We start from the raw sequence: 17,598 nt of genomic DNA on the forward strand, positions 1-17,598 counted from the left end.
TTAACTAGATATGCTACTATCACTCCCACTAGGACAGACACTAGTACAGTGACCAACATTATCCCTTTCAACCAAGACTCATTTGGAATAATCTCAGGCGGGGCAGCTTCATGATTCTCCATCAGATCCCTAATTGGATCCTCTTCTAGATCCTCCTTGATCATTTTCGGGCCCTCTTCGAACTTTTCAATATACTCTTCAGTCATATGGTGAAGCAGTTCCTCACATAATTCTGAATATGTGACACGTCCTTGATGACACCCCCAAATATAGTCTATTATCATCCTAGGATTCTCTGGCAATGAACGTATCAAAGCCCAAATCCTATAACTGTCTAAGACTGTAAACTCTTCTCGCTCAAGTTTCTAAGATAGATCACCAAGCCGTCCACATCGACTCTATAAGCAGAGTTATACTCCATCTCCTGAATTTCCTCCCTGAGATGATTTCGTCTCACTTCGTGACGAGTCAATGTGGTAATTATCCGTGCCATCTGAAAAATTAAAATTAAATAAGTCAGTACAAAATTGACTAACCAGTATAATACCAACTTAATTCAATTTATACAGGCATAGTACCAACATAATAAATCAAAAAAGAGTAAATCTTCTCAATTTTCAGGAGTCTAAGTCGACTAACCCATTAGATCGGTTGATTGGGAATCCAGATCCTAAGCTTGGTCCTTTGTTCTCGTTATAACTAACCTAATTTGACAAGGATTTATAGTACCTATGTTCTGTTATTGTTTAATCTAAGTCCATTTCAGCCGAACTTAGACTTATTGATTAAACTCAAGTTCGTTTGATTAAATCAAGGTTCATTGGTTTAAGTCTGACCAATTAAAATAAATCTAACCATTTTGATCAAATTTGACCCAATAGAGTAAATCTGGTCATTTGATCATATTTGATCCAAGCCCAATTAATCAACCCAAATCGCTTCTAGTTTTGATCAAACAAGTTCAATTAAACTAATTAATGATTTAATCTAAATCGAGGCTAAGTGGACCAAACTAATCTAGCCCATTAATTGAACCAATTTTCCAATTAATTACCGCATGTAAAAAATAATGCTACAGTATACATGCGTTGGCAAAAAAAACATGCATTGATTAATTGAGACAAAAAAATATAAAGTTTATCTTTATAAACCTACTATGTTTCTTGATTTCAATATACATGCAGTAACGAAACATTTTATTATTATTATTATTCTTTTATTTTCTAAAAACAAACTTTTTCTCATGAAGCACTATGCTTCGTGTTTATCCTTAGTCCATTTTCTTCGTCGCACGATACCCACACCGCCTCAATCGTTGCCTCCATACAACCACGACAGACATAGTCACCAGCCATGAAGGCCAATCTCTGACCTACTAGTGTGGTCGCCGGTCCTATCCTGCACCGAAATATAGTCACTTTTGGCCCGACGAGGTTGTTGTTGGTTGTTCTATCCATCCTGGCCACCAGTATAACACTGGTCATCCGGGATGCCACCATTGGTCACGGAAAGCCTTTGTCGGCATATCCCTATGGTCCGAGCCTTACTTTGATGAAAATTGTGACCCTCTCACGATTTTGGCGCAGTGCGCTATTGAGCAACGTGTTAACGCCGACAGGCGATGCTTAGCAGCGACCCTATCGTCGGCAAGCGACGCTTAAGAGTGACCCTGTCACTAGTCTCCCTGAGACCCTAATGTCGGCATCATACAATCGTGATGCAGTCGCAAGCGCTTGTCTGCTATGACATATCGGTCGTGCAAACAGCGACGAGAAATCGCAACTAGGTATAATTCCTAATGCTCTGATACCATTGTAGGAATTATATAATGATTGCACAAAACAGTTAAACACTTACAGCGATCTTCAGTAGATTTGCAATCGACAATGGTAGGACTTACTATCGGAAGAACAATCACAAAATCGGAAAACTCTTTATAGTTCACAAACCAAATCTCTCTCTAATGGATGTTCTCCTTCTCTGCAAGACACATAGTCTCGGTAGAATTCTGACAACACTTCTGTTGTTTTTCGATCTCATCTGCATACACAACGCAACAATCTTTTCCTGATGCATGCACTTCTTTCTCATCATACACCACTTGCCTTGGACTCTCTTTTACATAGAGGAAGATGAAGGGGAAGAGGCACCCTTTCACCTTCTTAACACCGACAGGTACTAGTAACATCTTAAAGTGGTTGTTATTTCTTATGAGAGCGTGTATCGAGTGTGAATCCAACATACCTATTGATCCAATAAGTGGCATTCGGGGTGTGGCTCGACTGACTTATTGATGCTAAGAATTTAGTTCTTCGAATCTAATAATTTTAGAGGGAATCGTTTCAATCCCATAATTTTTTTTTATTGATCATCAAAGTAAATTCAAAAAACATAAATGGCACATGGTCCAACATCTAACGTCTCATCCTACTAGAGGAAAATATCTTAATATGTCTTAATTGGAAATTAAACTGTGAATACATGAAAACCACAAGGATGGGGCCAACGTGGACCCAATGTAGGCAGGAGTCCATGGTTTGTAAAATCATGATCCGGATCGTAGGATCGTACGATACTACGATCCGAAAATCCAAAATTGATCCAGGATCATGCAGAATCGATTTTTGTAGTAGGATCGCAGCAGGATCGGTAGAATCGACACAAAATCGGTAGGATCGTAACAGGATCGAAGCAGGATCGGTGGAAGCTTTGAGAGGTCATAACTTTTGACTCGGATTGAACTACGGGCCTATAATATACCAAATCAAATCTCGTTTAGAGATTTTTAATAAATTTCAAAGTTTATCCTTAACCACCCTATTTCAAACGCCAAAAATATCATTTAAATCATTTTCAAATGTCCAGAAGATTTTATCTTTTTTTATTATTTTTTTCATCTTATTAGGGTTTTAAATTATTTAAACATATGTTTAATTATTTTTGAGTTCATTTTTTATCAATAATATTCTATCATTTCTTTTTCTAAAATGATGAGTTTTTGGATGTCTATTGTCTAGTATTGTGTGGCATCAACCAGTCTTTAAAATATTATTTCTTGCGTTTATATTTGAATCAAATGATTCAATAGCTTCTGTTATGTACGTTAGGTGCTTTGTTGATCTTTAAATTGGATCATCTTATAAATAAGGAAATATTTTTGACGTTGAATGTGTTGTTATTATTGTGTTAATAGAAATTTTATATTATTTTATTTTATGATATGTAAATATAAATATTACTATGCGAGAATAGTAGTTAAATTACTAGTTAATTATGAGGTGTTAAGTATAAATGATTGCATATATATTCAAAATTAGTTATCTATTTATATGTAAATGAGTTTTTTAGGTATTTTTTTCTAATTCTTAATCATGTATGATAAGATTTTAAAGATTTTTGGTAGGATCGTACGATTCTATGATCCAATCCCAACCGATCCGATCCTGACCCTAAATCAATTTTATGTAAGATCATGATTCTACAAACAATGAACAGGACCACAAAATATTGCATTACACGTTGTGAAGGGAAAGCCAATAATAATAATCGAACTCCATAGCTCACATTACAAAATAAAATTAAAATTTTTTACACTTGGAAGACAAGACCGTGCAGAAATTACTATAGACAATCTCAAGTTCGGCGCTTGCTCAAATGCCGTGAGTTAGGCTTATAATATCGGTCGTATAACGACTATATGCTCTTGCTACGATCATGTCTTTACTTAGTGGGGTAATAGTCGCTCGTGTGACTGCCACATTACTTCTTACTTCGCCGAGTAATGCAAGTGACCACGCATGTACTGAACTAATATTCTAACTCCACCCCTGAAACTACTGGAATGTCATTGCCGTGGTAACGTAACGTGGGATTGTAATAACTATACTCTTGGAAATTGAGAAATTAGAAGGTCATTCCTGGTGCAAGTTTTATTTGCTAACAAAACAAAAATGTTCAGCTCTACTAATTAGAGTTACAATTTGGATCGTCCTACCAAATAATGTAGTCCATTTGATTAAAATTTTATTAATTCATTTAAAAATAAGTTTAGCCGGGTTAGTCCATGGCAGGCTCGATTGACATATAGGTTTAGAAGTTTTTTTTTTTTTTATCAAAGTTTAAAATTAAAATGAAAAACCTAATATGCTCATGAGTTTGACTTATTTAAGCCGCAACTAAATTTAAAATTTTTAATCTTTTTTAATGATCTCGTGAACGGACTCATTTAACCCGCAACCCATTTCAGATTATATTGAAAAAATTTTAATCGGTTAGAATGACAGATTGGTACATCCTTATACGATAGGTTGAGTTTTTAACGGTTGGATCCACCCCGCCATGGGATCAGTTTGGCCGCACAAACGATAATGAGAAAAGAACTAGCAAGTAGCAACTGATGTTTAGGTAGATCAATAATCAGAGTTTGTTTAATATAAAAGAAAAGTGATAAACGAAGAGTTCAAATTAATTATTTTATTACAGAAAAACATCTGCAGTGGAAGAAAATTACTAAATAAATTTAAAGCGTACTGTAAAAAGAATCTCAAATTATATAAATCATAAAAAGTACATTTAAAGCATTAATAATAATTAAAGACATTATGCTTTTCAAAAATAACCTTACTTTTACTGCGGTTGTAATATAATACTATAACTAGCTGACACAATGTAGTGTAATGGGTAACAATTAATATACAATATTAGGGTAAGGTGTGTTTGATTTAGGGTTCAGGATTATCGTTAGGTAATGATAATTGTTATCTTAATTATCTATTTAACATTATCAATAAAATTTTTATTTTATTTAAATAATAAGTGATTTTTGATAAAGGAGTATGTCTATCTTGTCAATAAATAGAGATATAACTTAAAATTGGAATATCTTATAAGTGTAAGATTTTTCATGATTCCGAGGTTAATAAATTTTTTTTTTCAAAATTTACCCTCCGTTTTCCCCACTCGACGGTTGTTATGAGTTCATGCCAAACACTAGCGATGTGCTCCAGTGTGCTGCTTGCAGTTACCACCGAAGCTTCTGTTGGTGCAGGGAGCATCGAATCTGAGTTTTGATAATGATAAAGGGTTCTAAGTTAAATGTTATTATTGTTTGAACAAGTTGAACTAAGTGCTGCGGTTAGACAATGAAGTCTTGGTCCAGACGATTGGGTAAAGTGTTGCAAGTCGAGGACGTTGGGCAAAATCCTAGGGTCGAGAACGTTAAGTGAAAATCCTGGGGGTCGCAGATAGGACCAGAAAATCAAACTAGCAGAATAAAAAAAAATTGTTACTATAATTGTCGAAATTCCCGAGGTTGCCGCACAATACTGGCAAGAAAGGACGTTTGCGATGAGACTGCAAGATGTTGATGGAGCACGTTGATCTTTGTATTGCTTCAAATTGTTGTTGTGCTCCAAGATGTTCATGTTGTTGCTGACTAATGTTGTAAAAATTTGGTGCTAGAAGAGGAATTAAAGAAGGAAGAAGCTAAATTTTGAGGGAAGATGAGGAAAAGGAAGGATCATGGTTCTGATACCATGTAGAAATCAATAATTAGAGGAAAGAAATAATATAAAGTTTTTTTGATAATCTTATTACTAAAGTCAATAGGCTTATTTATACAAATTGTCCGAAAGATTAAATAAGGAATGCAACCATAATAATTATAAACATAGTAATATAATAGACTTGGAAATATTATTTTTACTATTTGATTATCTTGATTGTGTGCAAATATAATAAATCTCAATTGATTGAAATCAATTAGAGATTATTTCCATTATTGTCATTACAGATCTCCTAGTCTACATTTTTATGTACCAGGGGATGGACCACAAGGAATTGCAGTCGCATCATGGCGACGATCTGACCGTAATTGATTGTGATCCCTCTCTGGATTCACCGTCTCCCTAAGTTATAGTTTGGGTGGGGGTGGATGGCTGGAGGCCACTCGAAGGTCACTAGTGGTGGACAAGTGACCAGGTTGCTAGTCGTTGAGCAGGGGTGGCCTTCGGTCGACCTCTGGCCACCCGCCCTGACCCAAACTATAACCTAAGGGGACGATAAATTCAAGAAGGGATCACAATCAATTGTGATTGGATAATCTGTCACGATCCGGCCGTAATTCCATGTGGTCCATCCCTTAGTCCATAAAAATATGGACCAAGAGATCTCCTCCCATTGCGAACACCAGGTGGAAGACTGGATGGGTCAAGGATCAGATGTTCAAGGGAAAGTACCGATATTTCAGACGCTGAGCAAAAGTTCAGACGGTCTGGAGGACCGGTCTGGTATAAAAGAGGAGTAGGTGAGGACGCGTTCCCTGTTGAGAGAACAGTAGGCGTCACTTCGACCTAAGATTTTCAAGAAATCCAAAAGTCAGAACCGGACACTACTGAGACTGTTAAATATTTTATTTCCATACTATTTTATTGTGCTAATTTTATTTAATAGTGTATGTTTGGTATTTTGGACTAACATGTCTTGCAGAAAGTAAAATACACAAAAGAGCCTCAGGTGAACAATGCTTGAAGTGTCTTCCATGGTTCTGGAGGAGCCTCAAACACCCTCGTAGAAGGCGTCTTCTATGAGCTTGAAGGTGTCTTCGAAGGGATAAATTTCACAGAATACGGATTTTATCGTGACCGAAGCTGTGGGGATAAGATATACAGCTGGAGGGGCCTTCCATGGTGTTAAAGGCGCCTTTAGCACTCTATATAAAAAGTCTTCGAGCAAGAGCTTCTACACAACTCATTTTTATGATCCTTCTTTTGCGTGCTACTTCAAAGACTATCCTACGACTTTGTGACATGACTCCGACGGCCGAAAGCGTGACTATCTGAATCGTTAAGTCGTCGGTATAATCTTTCTTTATAAAGCACTTACATTATAATTCTCTTGTAATTGTCTCGTGTACTTATAATTTGCGAACAATTAGTGAATTGCCCAAAGTAAACACTTAACGAGTGTGAGTCTTGGAGTTGGAGTCGTCAAAAACTTCGAACCAAGTAAAAATTAACAGTGTCAACGATTGTCTTTTTCTTTATTTCTTTCCGCTACGTTTTACTCCAACTATTTTTCGTATAAGTGAAAAAACCACGAGCATTATTCACCCCCCTAGAGTAACGATCCTACAACTTCCACTACAAAGACCACGATGAGATGTGTGAGCTTTGAATGGCGTCGTAATGCCGCTCTTGCTTTCACCACAAACAACTTTGGTGATGTTGTCCCATGGCACCCGAAGGCTTTCAACACCGCATCTATTCTAATGGTGCGGGCTGGGAATAGTGGCGCGGTGGCAATGGGAACGAAGTCATCAAGTGAGGATCTGGCGGCGCAATAGTTGTTCATGGTGTCGAGGAAGAGGTTCTAAACCAAGTTCATGGTGGAGTAGGAGGAGAAGATTCTGTTGTTGGCAAAGAAGGTGGGGTGGCGGATGCAGGGCGGAGACGAGGGGGCGGTGGACAAGTGGAGCACTTTTGCGGCAAGGTCAGGGTGAGAAAACATGTGTTCATTGTAAGGTGTGGATGGCAATAACAAGAGCTCACTAAAGTAGCAAAACCACCACCAACAGCAACAACATTTGCTTTCTGGAATTAAGGGAATCTCCAATCGTTAAAGCTTTGAATAAGCTTTTTTTAGAATTCTAACATGCCACATCAACATTATAAAAACTCATTAAAACATTCCCAATTGTTAACACTTTGAGTGAGTTTTTTTTTTTTAATTCTCTCCACATATAGTTGCATGACTTCATGCATATTACATCAATTTCAATACAAATCAACTATTCTCTCCACAATTTAAAAAAAAAAACTTGCATACAATTTTTTCATTTAATATTTTTATATAGTTTTCATTTGATATTTTAATTAATTATAATCTTTAATTTAATTTATTTATAATTAACAATTAATAAATTAATAAATTTTAATTTAATATAATTTATCATTTTATTTAATACTTAATTATTTTATAAATTTAATTTAATTATAGTCATTTGTATATTTTTTTTAACTTATCTCAAATATATTTATTTTTAAAAGAAAAAAATATAATTTTAATTATTACTAATTATTTTATAAATTGAAACATTATAATTAACTCATCAAATAATTTATTTGTAAATTATTTAAAAAGGGTCAATCATGTACATTAATTATTGGCTCAACCTTCATGAGAAAAAGCAGATTTGAAAACTCAAACCTGTTCTTGAATTAAAAATCCCAAACCTCACCTATACAATCATAAAAGCTTTTTAAATGCCCCCGCGGGCTGGATCAACCGGTTAAGGCGTGACATCCTTGCACAATGAGTCGTAGGGTCGAAGGTCCACGGACGCGCACTGGATGAATAATCTGGGCCGGCTGTGTTAAATTCCGGAGACACCACGCTTTACCCAGGCCAGCATTCACCGCTGATTTATCTCCTCCTAGGATCCCTGTGGGGCCAGGCCTAGGGGGCCGCTGGGCGGCGGGACCCGCCTTTTCTTGCACAATAAAAGTTTTTTTAATGAAGTTTTCAAATTTTACAAACCTTGCATTGGAGATGTTCTAAGACGACGAAGAAGAACGGCAAAACCAATAGATCCATTACCACTGCAATCATGAAATGCCGGGGAATGAGTGTACTTTCAATTACTTCAATTTATGATCGTGTTATAGCAGTAATTTCGTAGTTCTTGACTTCTTGGACCAGAATATTACAGTAAATATTAAATTAAATTATATACTAAAAATTCTAAATTTAAAATTAAATCAAATAATATTAGATTACATTTTATTCCGTGTAATATTGGTTATGCATGATAACTTGAATTGAATGCACTCTAATTATTTTAAAGTAATTTTGATCCATTTAAAATGATTTTAATAGAGTTTAAATAATTTTAATTAGATTAGTAAATATATTTTAATATAATAGTATTCCTGATTTAAAATTTAAAATTGAACATCTTAAAATGTAGGACTTATGGTTGTGTAATAAGTAGATTTTATATTAATTAATAGTCTGTATTACTATTTTAAAATAATAAAATTTAAATAATTTTAATAAAATATGACTAGTATGCAGTCGACAACTCTTATCGCATCTATTTTTCTAGAATAGTTTACTCACCGCCTGAGCAGTGAACTGGGCCTAGACCTCCTTTCCTATGGGCCTCCAAAGAGACTAATTTTGTCCAATAAGAAAGCTGGAACTCGTCATATGTTTGATCTGTTATGTGGCAAAAGGCGATTCATCCGTCCCTATATCAACACGGAGGAGATAAATTACTAGTGGCTACTAGCTATTAGTGCAAATGACCAAGACATGAGAGAAATTATGCTCGGTCACGTCGAGTTTCGACCTCAACACCTCATGTGATAACACTCCATATTTTTATCATCACAGTGTCCCGAGAGGACATGTTTGATCTGTCAGCTAATATTGAATCTGGACTATTGATCTGATCCATAGAAATTTTTCGTACGTCCAGAAGTTCAGCATCTAGTAATCCGAAGGAAAAATCCGTCGTGATGGTGACCAGAGCTAATGAGAAGAAACGATAACAGTACGGTGACTGATGAAGTGAAAGGGCCAAGGTGCTTCCCTTCCCCCCCAAACTTTAGGTCAACTTTAAACAATGTCTCTCATCCGTCCACATCGTTGCACGAGACTGAGAACATTTGGAGGCATGCAGGTTTTTGTGAGAATGCCTGAAAGAAGCCTTTCATTTTTCACTTCGCAGATATCGGAAGCTTTCGGTATCAGCTGCATGCAGAAGCACCTCTCGTGCTTTGCCTCCGGCAGCGCAGGCATCCTCTGCGACTTGCACAGAAGCCCAGCCCGCGGATCCGGTCGCGTCTGTTACCGACCTCGGCCACTGAAACATCCTCGTCGTCGTCGAGGCTGCAAGGATAAGACTGCCGGCACTGATCCTTCGCATTGCTCGGGGCAAGATGAATTTTTTACATGGAATTAAATATTTACAGGAAAAGTCACAATACATAAATTTCAAAAGAGCTCATGAAAGTGATGGTTGATCTTTAGGATCCGAGATCTGCTTTTTTGCCCAGAATTAAGCTTTCTTTTCTGACCAACTTAAACATATGAACACCGGCAAGGCAAACTTCTTTAAGCCTGGAAGGCTTTAAGTGGCAGGAGCCTTCTAATTTGTACTTTTTTATTCTCTTTTAATAATTCAAGTGTCTCGGGTCCTATTAGTTTTGAATGTCTTAAAATTTTCATTATATGGGAGAAAATTGTTTTAAAAGTACAATTGTGAATACTTAAAAAATATTAATATCTCAGGCTCATCATCGAGGAAGATGGGCATGATTCCAGAAACTCAATCGAATATTTTAGAATTGCATGAAAGTGACTTAATCGGTCCCTCTCCTCTACTTGGCTTTTCCTAACTTTTTTTTTCATTCAATAATTATAATTAGGCTCCTATTTTTAATTCGTGCGATGCAAAAACATGTCCTTGATTGAGGACTTAAATCTATCATCCATGATGTAACTTCAGATTTGAAGATCACAGCAGTGTAGGGTAGCAAAAGACTACCCTAGAATGTTCCAACCATGGTTTGGCATGTAGTTAAAAAAATGAGAAAGAAGAAAATATTAGACAATAAAATTATCAACAATATGAAAGACACGTTTAAAATTATGGAATTTTAAAAGGTACATTTATTTTTTACTAACTAATTATTACGATGCTACATTTTTAAGATTTATGTAGCATCAAAATGGTATTAAATTTTAAAAATCAACACTATAAAACTATTTAAGAATCGTGATATTTGAAATATGGACATATGTTACCCATGTACTTGTCCAAACTCACCTACTGGTACTTTGAGGTCATCAATGCGGTGCCCTAAATGAAATTATCATGCTGTTCCAAGGTTCCAGTTACTGCAGCCTTCTTCAATATCAACCTTCCTGTTGCAGTAAATAAATAAATGCTTTCCTCTGCCGCGCCTTCTTCCACCCCAAATCATCAATCCTTTTACTCACAAGCCACAACCAAACGAAAGCCAGGCGACAAAACTAAGGCAGTCAGCAGCCTGCGTTGCCGCTGCATGCTCTCCTTACCGCGTGTCAACAACTCCACTGTCAGAGATTCTTCTTCCTCCTCTTCTTTACTAATTTATTATTTTTCTGCTCATAAATTGGAGTGAATTTTTCATCATCTTTGAGATAATTGATTTGCCCACCAACCGTTCGAACAAATGAGCGATCCACAGCACAAGTCAATCTGACCGACTTGAAAAAAAAAAAAAAACAATCTTGCAATCAAAGATTCTTTCAGAACGCTTGCATGATTGCCACCGCAAGCTGCCAACGAATGCATGTGTCTCACACAGCTCCTCCGGAGCAGAACATTGATCGGACACTGAACTGCGCCAGACTTGTTTGTAGGAATGCCAAAACCAATGATGCGAACCACAGGAGAAGTCCATGATGTTTCTGAATTCCCCCGCTCTCCTTGCATCATCCTAAACCAATATTTCTTCAAGATGAAGTTTAGTCAAGTTCTATCCTAGAATTATAAAACAGGTGATCTGCTGCTTGAAAGATTCTCTCAGAGTGTTTGTGGGATGGCAGTGCAAGTGTCCAATGCATGCATGGCTCAAGCAGATTGTAGATTTGATACTGAACTGCCAACAGCTTAAATAATTAAGGGTGCCGAGAGGGGAAAAAGAAAAGGCAAAGGTGATTAAAACCACAGAGGAGGCATGAGGTTGGGCAGTGGCATGTCCCCATCTACAATTAGGAGGAACAGAGACACCCATACTGGCATTTTCCAGTCCCACCTCCAGCTACTAGCAAACTAATCTCTTCCATTCCACCATATCCTTTCTTTCATGATCAATGTGCCCTACCACCTTATTCTAAATCTACTACCAAGTTTGGGCATCATTAGGATTGTTGTGTCGGCCACACTAAGTGAAGTTGGATTAGTAGATAAAGCTGCACTAAACAGTGTACTCTTATGCCTCTATAAAGCCATGATCTCAATCTTTACCTGAAAACTTCTAAAGTTTGTCCCACAGACTGCAAACATCTATAATGGTTGATCTTGAGATAGGAGATAAGCCACAATAACAATTAGTCAGCATATTTAGACTGATTGCCTGTAATGAGGGAAAAGGCAGAGCTGCACAGGCCATCAGGACCAGGTGGCATTGTGGCAGCAGTGGATGATGCTCTTGGGACATTAATCATGAAGGCCAATTTAGGTAGGGTCCTCTGAGGAAGCATTAGTCCAATAGTTTGACTTGACCACTGAGGCAGCCATATGCATATGTGCATGGGAAAGTGCACCTTATTTATTATAAACGAGTACAACAAAGTTTTTAGGTGAAATGAATGCGTGAATTCACTGCATGCCATGCTCTGTTCCAGTTCATGTCCTCACTGATTATATGCATGCCATAGATTGTAAGTGGTTTAGGAATTGCTGTTTTGTTGTTTAAAGAAACAAAAAATAATAATGGAGATAACTTCAATTGGTGGCAACTTGCATGAACAGTAGCGATCAGATTGGCATCTTTTTTTCTTTTAAAAAAAATTATTTGTTTTGGCCGAACCAATGTTACATTCTTCTGACATCGTGTATTTATCCTTTGAAAACCTAAATTTTGAAGTGTGTGCATAGATTCTTACAGTCTTACATCTAAATGACTATATATGAATACGTTTGTAGTTATTTTGGTAAAATATTTATGTTTTTGCCAGCATCATTTCATGTAATCTTTATGTTTCTGATTAATATAAATTAATATGTTTCTGTTCCTTCATTCTTGAGTTAGATTTAAACAGTTTGTGCAAGTTCAAATTGAAACAAACTGAATCTGATAAAAATTATCTGATATTCGATTGAAACCAATCCGGTAAAGTGACAAACTACATTTTTCGATATGGTTGTTTTGTTTATTTGGTTTGGGCAATGGATCCCCACACCTAGTCTCTACAGCCTCCCATGTGGTATGTTCAAATACATGACCAATTAAGAACATATCTTTGCCTTCTGAAATGAGTGGCTTTATGCTTTGCAGGAAAGCGAGTGTTGATTGATTGCATCATTCTTCTTTATTTATGAATTCTGGAGCAGTGTAATTATGCTGTGATATCTTGTTCAAAGCGTAATAGTTATATTTCTTTTGTGCAATTCTCATGGTTTGGACAGGTTAATCTGATATGGAGCGTAGATTGTGAAAATGAGGTAGGAAGTTTATTTATCAGCCTGAAAGCCTTCAATGAATCTCAACATAGCAGACATCGATGCCATGCAGCAGGATGAGACAGTAACAACAGCCCTCGCAGCCATTAATTACAACTCTGAAACCTTTAGTGCTGTATAAATTGGTCTGATGTCATATATGTTAGAGTACGTAACTTCATTGCAGCATGAAATAATGGGTTGAGTAGGTTACGACACAGAAATGCGCAGACTCAGCTGTTGGCAGCAGCTGTGCATTGCCATGAGGATCAAGTTCATGGACGCAAACTTTGTGAAAGTCTGTACAAAATCTGCGAGATTTTTCTTAGAAATGTTGGAAGTTTGTATTATTCGAGTTCTCAAGTTAATGCAGAGCTTTAATGCTTTCCAAGGTTACCACTGTTCGGAGTTGAATCGACTCTCGACTTTGACTTTGCTCATGCACAGTTCGAGGAAATCCTCCAGAAATGAGGAAGCAAGTTTATGAACTGTACAGAGATCACCACCGAAGATGTCTTCTTTGGCATTAACCCAGTCAAAATAAAAAATAATATCAGGTACTTTTTTTTCTATTATTTTGTGGGGGGAAAATAATAAATAAAATAATAATAATAATAATAATAAAGGACTAGATATCACGTGCATTTCACGTGATGATGAACATAGTTAAGTACACACCTCACCAGCTGTGGAACGGCAGCAGCATGCTGTCATATTGCAACTTGTCAAGTATCAGCAGCATTCTGAAAACCCCAAAGCCTGCAGCTTTGCTGATCCAACTTGTGATCTCTCTCATTCCTTTTCTCTGCTCTTCCTCGACAAGCTTCAACGAGCTTCTCTCTTGATCTTTTTTCGCTTGTTCTCTTCTTCTTGTCTTCATTTCACAACGCAATTGCGCTTGGTCTTGAAGCGCATCTTTGCATTCTCTTGTTCAATCGGAGCTGTGAGGGATGAGTAAAGAAGAAGACATCAAGTTCCTCAAGATACAAGTAGATCTCCAGTCTTTATGCCCTTTCTCTCTCTGTCTATCTCTTGCACTGATCAAGATATTGACTTGCAATGGCTTTCGTTCTTTGCAGACATGCACGCTTAAAGTGAACATTCACTGTGATGGGTGTAAGAAGAAGGTTAAGAAACTGCTCCAGAAAATTGAAGGTGCATCACTGGCAAGATTGCAATTTTTGATTGCCTTGTTTCTCCGCAATTGCATCAGCTGGTTCTGATTTCTTCTTGCTTGATTCCATTTGTTTCATGGCTTCTGGTTTGGATTGCTTGTGTGAGCAGGGGTGTACACGACCAGCATAGATGCAGAACAGGGGAAGGTGACTGTGTCGGGCAATGTTGATCCTGCAACCCTCATTAAAAAGCTTGCAAAGGCTGGCAAGCATGCGGAGCTGCTTGGTGGTGGGAATGGCAACAACAAGGAGGGACAGAAGGCTCCGCCACAGAACGGCAAGGGGCAGCCCAAGGAGAACGGGAAGCCGCAAAAGGGCGGTGGTGGAAATGGTGGTGGGAAGGAGCAGAAAGCCCAGCTTCCGCAGCTCACACCGCAGCAGCAGATGATGCTCCAGCAACAACTGCAGCAGATGAAGGGGGCCAAAGACCTGCAGATGCCTCCTCAACTCAAGGGGGGCTTCAATTTCTCCCCGCAGAAAAACCCTAAAGCCGCCAACTTTGCCTTGCCCCCCAAGGGCTGCGACGACGACTATGACGACGAGGACGACTACGACGACGATTATGAGGACGATGATGACGAGATGGATGACTTTGACTGCTTCGACGCTGATCTTGAGGACGACTTCAAGGACATCAAGATCAAGCCGGCAGTCGCTGCGCCGGCACAAGATAAGAAGGGCGGGAATGGGAAGAAAGGGGGAGAAGCTCCGGTGCACGGGAAAGCCGTGGGGAATAATAACGAGGGGAAGAATGGCAAAAAGGGCGGCGGCGGAGGTGGATCTGCCACCAAAAGTAATGGCGGCGGTGGCGGGGGGAAAAATGACGGCGGCGGACCGCAAGAGGGCAAAAATGGAGCAAATAATAACAAGGGCACGGGGAACGCTAATGGTGGCGGTAGCGACAACACTAACCCTGGCGGCAATGGAGGTAAGAAAGGGGGCGCGAAGAATGAGGCTGGCGTCGGCGGCGGCCAACCATTGGTCAATCCGAGGATGATGGGCCAAAGCTTCCCGGGCATGGGAGCTCAGATTGCCGGCAACATGCTTCCCCATCCTGCCATGGGTCATATGGGAGCTACAGCCTCTGCCGCGGCCTTACAAGGACTCCCTGCCGGAACGCCGCACCCCCCTGGCTACTACCAAGTAGGCATGACTCCGCCTCCAGCAGAGGCGATCGCAGCCGCCAACCCTTACCAGCAACAGCAGTACATGGCCGCCGTGATGCAACAGCAGCAACAGCAGCAGCAGAGGATGATGATGATGAACGCCGCGCAAGATCGCGCCTTTCAGCCGCCCATGATGGGTTATGCTCGGCCGCCGATCCCGGCGTACTACAGCATGAACTTGCCCCCGCCGACGATGGCGCCACCGCACCACAGCGACACATACACCTACTTCAGTGATGAGAACGCCGATAGCAGCTGCACAATCATGTGAAAAACTCCGACCTTTATTGCTCAATTATGATCGGTGCCTCGATGTTCTTGTGTTTTTGTAATTTGCCACTTGGATTGCATCCATGATCCAGTTTGATCTCTCTTTTCAAGTTCTTCGATCGGGCGATGAAACTGTCATCCAAAGGAAAATAGTGGGGAGTCTATCATCTTACCCGCTGCAAATACCACATGAAAAATCAGTGATTTTCCATTTTCCCCCTTAATTCTCACCTTTGTTTTAGGTAAGAGTCCATATATCTATATATATTTCAACTGCAAGTTTAGATAGAAAACTAGTTAAGGATTAGATGAGGACTTGCATTTGGTTTTCTCAGGCACTTGTGGTCGTCACTGGTATGTGTTCACAAGTTCAGAATCTCAGTAAATAACGGTCGGCATCAACTGCAAAATAGTCAACTCTGTATTGTTCCACTTCTGTGTCTGTCTTCTCATTTCCCATATACTGTGATGTCCAAAGTCCTGTATCAGACAACGGATCAAATTTTTAGGGAACATTTGAGAGATGAAGTCTGGATTCAAAGGTACAAGACGTTTAGTTCACTGCTAAACGCAAACCCTGCAAGCGGGCACAGGCTCTCGCAGGGATCCAACAAAGTCAACTTCAGAGAACATTACACATCAGGAATGATCAGATCCCTGCTCGTTCACCAGACGAGCTGCGCAAAAACATAAACAGTTTTCGAGATGCACACATATTTTCTCCCCGTGAATTTGTAGACGAAAAAGTCAGAAAATTGAAGGGAAAAAAAAAGAGAATGATGCTTTGCGAGCATTGGGGGAAGAGCAGAGGAGCATGGAATGATGCCTTCCTTCAGTTTTCTTTCATTACTTTAGTTACTCACTGCCCTCCATGCAACTCGCCTCCCCAGAACTTTGACCCAAAACGTACTGCCCAGTTCATACCGTGCTTGAACTCGGAGAGTCGGCAATGGAGGAATAGAGGGAGGGAGCAGGAGCATCTTGGCTCCGGACGAGGAGGATGATCTAGTGCATTAGTGCATGAATCTAGGCATGCAAGGGTGTCAGTATTTGCACGTACGGAGGGCACCAGTCAAGTTCGCCACAGTAACCGTGAGGACTCGTTCAAGGGCCGTCCAATCCAATCAATGGTCCTTTCTTTTCTCTTTAACATACGGAGGGGAGGAGAGGAGGGGAGTGGGATGGGGGTAATAATGGCGGGGGCCGGCCGGGGCGCAGAGAACCGATGGAGAGGATTCGATTAATTGGCTTAGAACCGTGCAACAACAAAGATGAACACCCATCAGTCTGCATCAATCAATCGGATCGGGGGAATGGGTATGGTTAAAACCTCTGTGCGCTGGTTGTTCTCCCCTTCGAGGTATGGGCGGCTCATGAGATGTCATCTCAGAGTCGTCCGCTACCAGTAACAGAAGAGAAACTACTGTCAGTCAGTGAACCCGTCTCGAGTGGAGGCTAGTGCTAGTCTACTAGAGCTCTGGAGGAGAAATGGTATCGTTCTTCTGGGATAACGAACAGCTAGCTCCGTTGTCTTTTGGGAATTTTAAGTTGCATTTTGAATCACCGAGACTGCCGCCATTTGTGTGGTATAGTTTTTGTTAGTTAAGTTGGGTCGATATTATATTTCATGTATTCTACTCAATTGCACGCCTAATTATTCTTAGCTTCCAAGTTTTTCTTCGCTCTTTATTGGGATGAGCGCGGGCTTTTAGGATGGACAAAAGAAGAGGAGTGATCGAGGGTTAATTGGCCAGCAATTTATCTATTTTTGTAA

At 39.3% G+C, this 17,598-nt stretch overlaps 1 protein-coding gene across 1 annotated transcript; it reads left to right on the forward strand.

The window, feature by feature from the left end:
• The first annotated feature begins 13,888 nt into the window (after positions 1-13,888).
• Positions 13,889-15,934, forward strand: LOC121998403 (heavy metal-associated isoprenylated plant protein 33-like). Its single transcript, XM_042553331.1, has 3 exons — positions 13,889-14,202; positions 14,293-14,368; positions 14,498-15,934. The coding sequence occupies exons 1-3, from the start codon at positions 14,164-14,166 to the stop codon at positions 15,823-15,825; spliced, it is 1,443 nt and encodes a 480-aa protein (XP_042409265.1). The 5' UTR covers positions 13,889-14,163; the 3' UTR covers positions 15,826-15,934.
• The last annotated feature ends 1,664 nt before the right edge of the window (positions 15,935-17,598 follow it).

Source organism: Zingiber officinale, chromosome 6A (genome assembly GCF_018446385.1).
Source record: "Zingiber officinale cultivar Zhangliang chromosome 6A, Zo_v1.1, whole genome shotgun sequence".
Lineage (NCBI taxonomy): Eukaryota > Viridiplantae > Streptophyta > Magnoliopsida > Zingiberales > Zingiberaceae > Zingiber > Zingiber officinale.